Source organism: Apteryx mantelli, chromosome 11, assembly GCF_036417845.1.
Source record: "Apteryx mantelli isolate bAptMan1 chromosome 11, bAptMan1.hap1, whole genome shotgun sequence".
Classification (NCBI taxonomy): Eukaryota; Metazoa; Chordata; class Aves; order Apterygiformes; family Apterygidae; genus Apteryx; species Apteryx mantelli.
This window is the reverse complement of record NC_089988.1, coordinates 27,991,007-27,995,670: the sequence shown is the minus strand read 5'-3', so window position 1 is coordinate 27,995,670 and position 4,664 is coordinate 27,991,007. Positions and strand designations below refer to the sequence as shown.

The 4,664-nt window shown below is 52.7% G+C and overlaps 1 protein-coding gene across 1 annotated transcript; it reads right to left on the bottom strand.

Moving 5' to 3' along the window:
* Positions 1-3,675: 3,675 nt before the first annotated feature.
* LOC136993150 (olfactory receptor 14A16-like) lies at positions 3,676-4,161 on the bottom strand (the record flags this gene model as incomplete). The annotated part of the gene is made up of 1 exon (XM_067303161.1): positions 3,676-4,161. A coding segment is annotated over one exon (486 nt), but the record flags the coding sequence as incomplete, so codon positions are not given.
* Positions 4,162-4,664: the final 503 nt, after the last annotated feature.

The window sequence follows — 4,664 nt, the reverse complement described above, 5'->3', positions numbered from 1 at the left end:
GAATCACCCAAGTTTCTCAAGTTTCTTCAGGAGTGAAGCTCCTCTGTGTGAAAACAAAACAAAACAAAACAGAACAACAACAACAACAACAACAAACAGTGCCACTGAGATAAGGGTGAGCAGGGGTGGGGTGGGCTGTATGGGACGGGATCAGAATGGTGAAAGAGACAGACTTAGGAGGGGTGGAAGAAAAAAAAAAGGAAATTCAAAGTGAAGCCAAGGAGTGATCATGTCTGTCTTGGGGATTCCTGCCAAGAAGCCCTGCATCTGAATAATTCTGACTGGAGGAGGACAAGAAAGCTGGCCTGCTTCCACTGTCACAGGGCACCTGCGTGCTTTCCCTGCCATCCACAAAAGAAGATCGAGAGTGGGAAGACTCATGGACACCTTCAGGGTGGAAGGGAACTCAGAGGGTCTCTGGCCCAACGTCCTTGCTCCCAGCGGGGTCATCTCTGGGGTCACAGCAGGTTGCTCTGGGCTTCATCCAGTCTGGTGTTGGCAGCCTCCAAGGGAGGAGACCGCACAGCACTGTCTGGGCAACAAGTTCCAGTGCTTTCTCACAAAGCAAGTGCTCCAGCTACCTGACTGTTGTGAGGGCCCTCGGCCAAACTCACTCCCAGTTATCAACCTTTTCTTGTTCTGGGAACCCAAACCTGGATGCAGGGTTCTACATGTGCTCTAATGAATACTGACTAGAAGGCAATCACCATTTCCCTCGACCTCCTGCCTGTGCTCCTGCTCATACAGCCCATGATGCTTCTGGCCTTCTTTGCTGCCAGGGAATGCTGCTGGCTCATGTTTTGCCTCCTGTCCCCCAGCACCCTCACGTCCTTTTCCACAGAGCTGCTCCCCAGGCCCTCAGGCCCCAGCCTGTGACACTGTGGGGTGTTGGGTTATTGCAGGTGCAAGCCCTGTCATTTGTCCTTATTGAATTCCATGAGCTTCCTGACTGAAGTCCCCACACCCCCACCTCCATTTAGGGGTCATCTACAAGCATGATGAGTGTTGCCTCCTCCGTGTAACTGATACAGATGATAACCAGGACAAGTTCCTGGAGAGACCCTGTGGCACTCCACTTCTCCCTGGCCTCCAGGAAGAGTACTACCCATTCACCACTGCCCTCTCAGCCTCTGGTCATCCAAGAAGCTTTTTACCCATCCGGTTGTCTACTCTTCTAGACTTGCCCTGGAGACAAGAGAGAAAGTCTGGAGAAAGGAAGACTTTCCCTTTGTAGAGGAGGATTAGGTTATTATGGAAAATTAGGCTCGCTGGCCACCATAACAGCGTCCGACCCTAGGTTCCCACTGAGACAGAAGTTCGAAGTCAGATTGGAGAGAAATAAAATTTAATGATACACGTGTGGTAATTACAGCTTGAGCTGGGTGCCTCCGAAGAGGGACCCCGAACAAAGAAATCCCTGGGCAATTATGCCCTTACAATCTAAATTCCCCACCCCTCAAGTGATAGTTTGGACCAATAGTAATAGTTAGATCTAGGGTCTTCCTCTTCTTCACTGGGCCCCTTCATTGTCTCTAGGCAGGCTGCTGCTTTTCTTATCTTCAAGATTGCTGCTCCTGCTATCCGTGTAACTTCTTTATCTCTCAGGCTTGAAGCGGCTCTGGGGCCCCCTTTTACTTATCTAGGTAAAAGTTCAACATATCTAGGTGAAAGTCCACATCTTGAGACCTAAGGCTTCAGCAAATTTAGCTACTAATGCTAAGCAAGTTATGCTAAGTGTTTAATTCTAGCTTCAGTCCGATATTCTCTAACACCAATGGCACCAGAGCCACAAGCATGCCTGCCTTGCTGCTGGGCACCTTCCAGCCCCAGACAGGAGGTGTGTGGGGAAGAGAGTGGGTTCTGCAACCTGCAGCCCTGGCCACCCAGCAGGTGTGGTGGGACCCTGCTCCTCTAGATGAGACTGGGCTCTCCTGCATTTCCCCAGTGGGAAGCCTGCGTCCCCTCCAGCTGGGAATACAGCCCTGCAGGGAGGGCCAACACGGGAAACACGATCTCTGTTGCGGGGTGTGAAGAGAGAGGGGAGGGCAGAGGGGGGAACCTGCTCATGGCCCGGGTACCAATTACCTCCCTGCAGCCGGTACAGCTCTGCTGATGCCCTGTAACCTGTGGGCCCGGGATGGGTGACTTTGATCTGCTCTGACTCTAAAGATTTCTCAGCCTTTAAGACCCAGGATGCAAAGCACTGGTCTGGGGACACCTCAGCAGTCGAAGGGCCTGAATGCCTGGTATGTTCCTGAGAACGTTTCTGCTCTCTCCCAGCACTGGTTCATTTTTGAGGATGAACTCGCTCACTGTTTCACTCTGAGGACAGGCTTGACCAGGCAGTACAAATGCCAGCAAGGCCTCACCCCACAACAGTGTCCCCAGACCCTCATTCTGCCTTCCAGCCCCTTCCTCCTAGAGGATTTGGGTTGGGAGGGACCACCAGAGATCTCCAGGACCACGGTCTGCTCTGAGCTGGGCTAACTTGACAGTTAGATCAGGTTGGTAGGTGCTTTCTCCAGAAGAATTTCTTAAGATTTCCTGTCCCCTGCCCCAGTGCTACTCAACTACCATGGTTATCTCTTTATTTTTTCCTTCAACTCATTTGAAATTTCCCTTATTGCATCTTCTCTTTGTTGTCTCTTGCCCTTTCCTCCCCTTGGCCCCCACACAGACCATTCCACCAGGCTGCGACTGAGGACAATAACAGCCTCACCTCCAAGCACAGCCTTGCTCGGATCTCCTGGGACCATGCAGGCAGGCTGTGGTGGCCAGCTCTAAGCAGAGCTATGCACTTCAGGTCCCTAAGTGGTCTCAGAGGAGAGCTAATGGAGACATAATATGACCCAGGGCAGAGCCTGTCGGCCGATGCCATATCAGAGGTGGGGGCAGCAGGCATGAGAAGAGAAGACCTCCAGCAGCTACTCTCCACACCCTCGCAGGGAGTGATGCACCCAGCAGTGCTCCTGAGAGAGGATGGTGACAAAGGACAGGGGGCACCATGAGCTTCATTGCGGGGAGACCATCTGTGCTGAGTCTGGGAGTCCTGGCAGGTGGTGCCGGTGGCTGTAGCCCTCGAGAAACCCCTGACCCTGCTAGCAGCAGTGAGTCCCCTCCATGACTGGTGGGAGCTTCTGGGGTGTCATGGCTCCCAACTCCCTCCTGTCCCTGTGCTGGCCCAGCCCTGCTGCCCTCCATGTGGCCCCATGGCCCCACTGCACAGACACTGCACAGGACAGGGTGCATTCAGGGGTGGGGAAATGTCTTCCAGGCATGGTCTCCATGACAGCCCTCAGTGACACCAGCTTTGGAGGCAGCACAGCCGTCAAGCACTGCACCTGCAAGAACCTACTTTATTACAGAGATACTGTGAGGGAGTCAGCTCTGACCCAGTGTTGGACACAGCTTTATATGGGCACCAGGTGAGACAGAGCAGTCTCAGGAAAGGTGGAATGAATCCAAGCATTTGTGTAGCAACATGGTGACAAATAATAATAACAACAGTAATAAAAGTAATAATACAAATAAAGTGAACAAACAAAGCTCAGTGCTGGTACGGGAGAAAGGGGGGAGTCATTTGTGGAGAGCAATGGCAATGTCACCACTGCTGAAAAATGTCCATGAAATCACTTTTCTCAGGGCATCTTTGAGCTCCTTGTTCCTCATGCTGTAGATGAGGGGGTTCAGAGTTGGAGGCACCACCGCATACAGAACAGTCACCACCAGATCCAGAGCTGGGGAAGAGATGGAAGGGGGCTTCAGGTAGGCAAACAGGCCAGTGGTAACAAACAGGGAGACCACGGCCAGGTGAGGGAGGCACATGGAAAAGGCTTTGTGCCGGCCCTGCTCAGAGGGGATCCTCAGCACAGCAGTGAAGATCTGCACGTAGGACAACACAATGAAAACAAAACACCCAAATGTTAAACAGGCACTAACCACAAGAAACCCAACTTCCCTGAGGTAGGAGTCTGAGCAGGAGAGCTTGAGGATCTGGGGAACTTCACAGAAGAACTGGTCCAGGACATTGCCTTGGCAGAGTGGTATTGAAAATGTGTTAGCAGTGTGCAGGAGAGCATTGAGAAAACCACTGGCCCAGGCAGCTGCTGCCATTCTGACACAAGCTCTGCTGCCCATGAGGGTCCCGTAGTGGAGGGGTCTGCAGATGGCAACATAGCGGTCATAGGCCATGACTGTGAGAAGAAAATACTCTCCTCCTAACAAGAAGAAAACGAGGAAGACCTGGGCAGCACATCCTGAGTAGGAAATGACCCTGGTGTCCCTCAGAGAATTGGCCATAGATTTGGGGACAGTGGTGGAGATGGAGCCAAGGTCGAGGAGGGAGAGGTTGAGGAGGAAGAAGTACATGGGGGTGTGGAGGCGGTGGTCGCAGGCTACGGCTGTGATGATGAGGCCGTTGCCCAGGAGGGCAGCCAGGTAGATGCCCAGGAAGAGTGAGAAGTGCAAGAGCTGCAGCTCCCGTGTGTCCGCAAATGCCAGGAGGAGGAACTCGCTGAGGGGGCTGCTGTTGGACATTTTGCTGTCTCCGGGCATGGGGGACTGTCCAAAGGAGAAAAGACATTGAGAAGTTAGTGGAGGCTTTCCAAGCAAAAAAACCCCCAAATGTTGCAGTTCTCATACAAGCCCCCGCTTTGCTTCTCTTA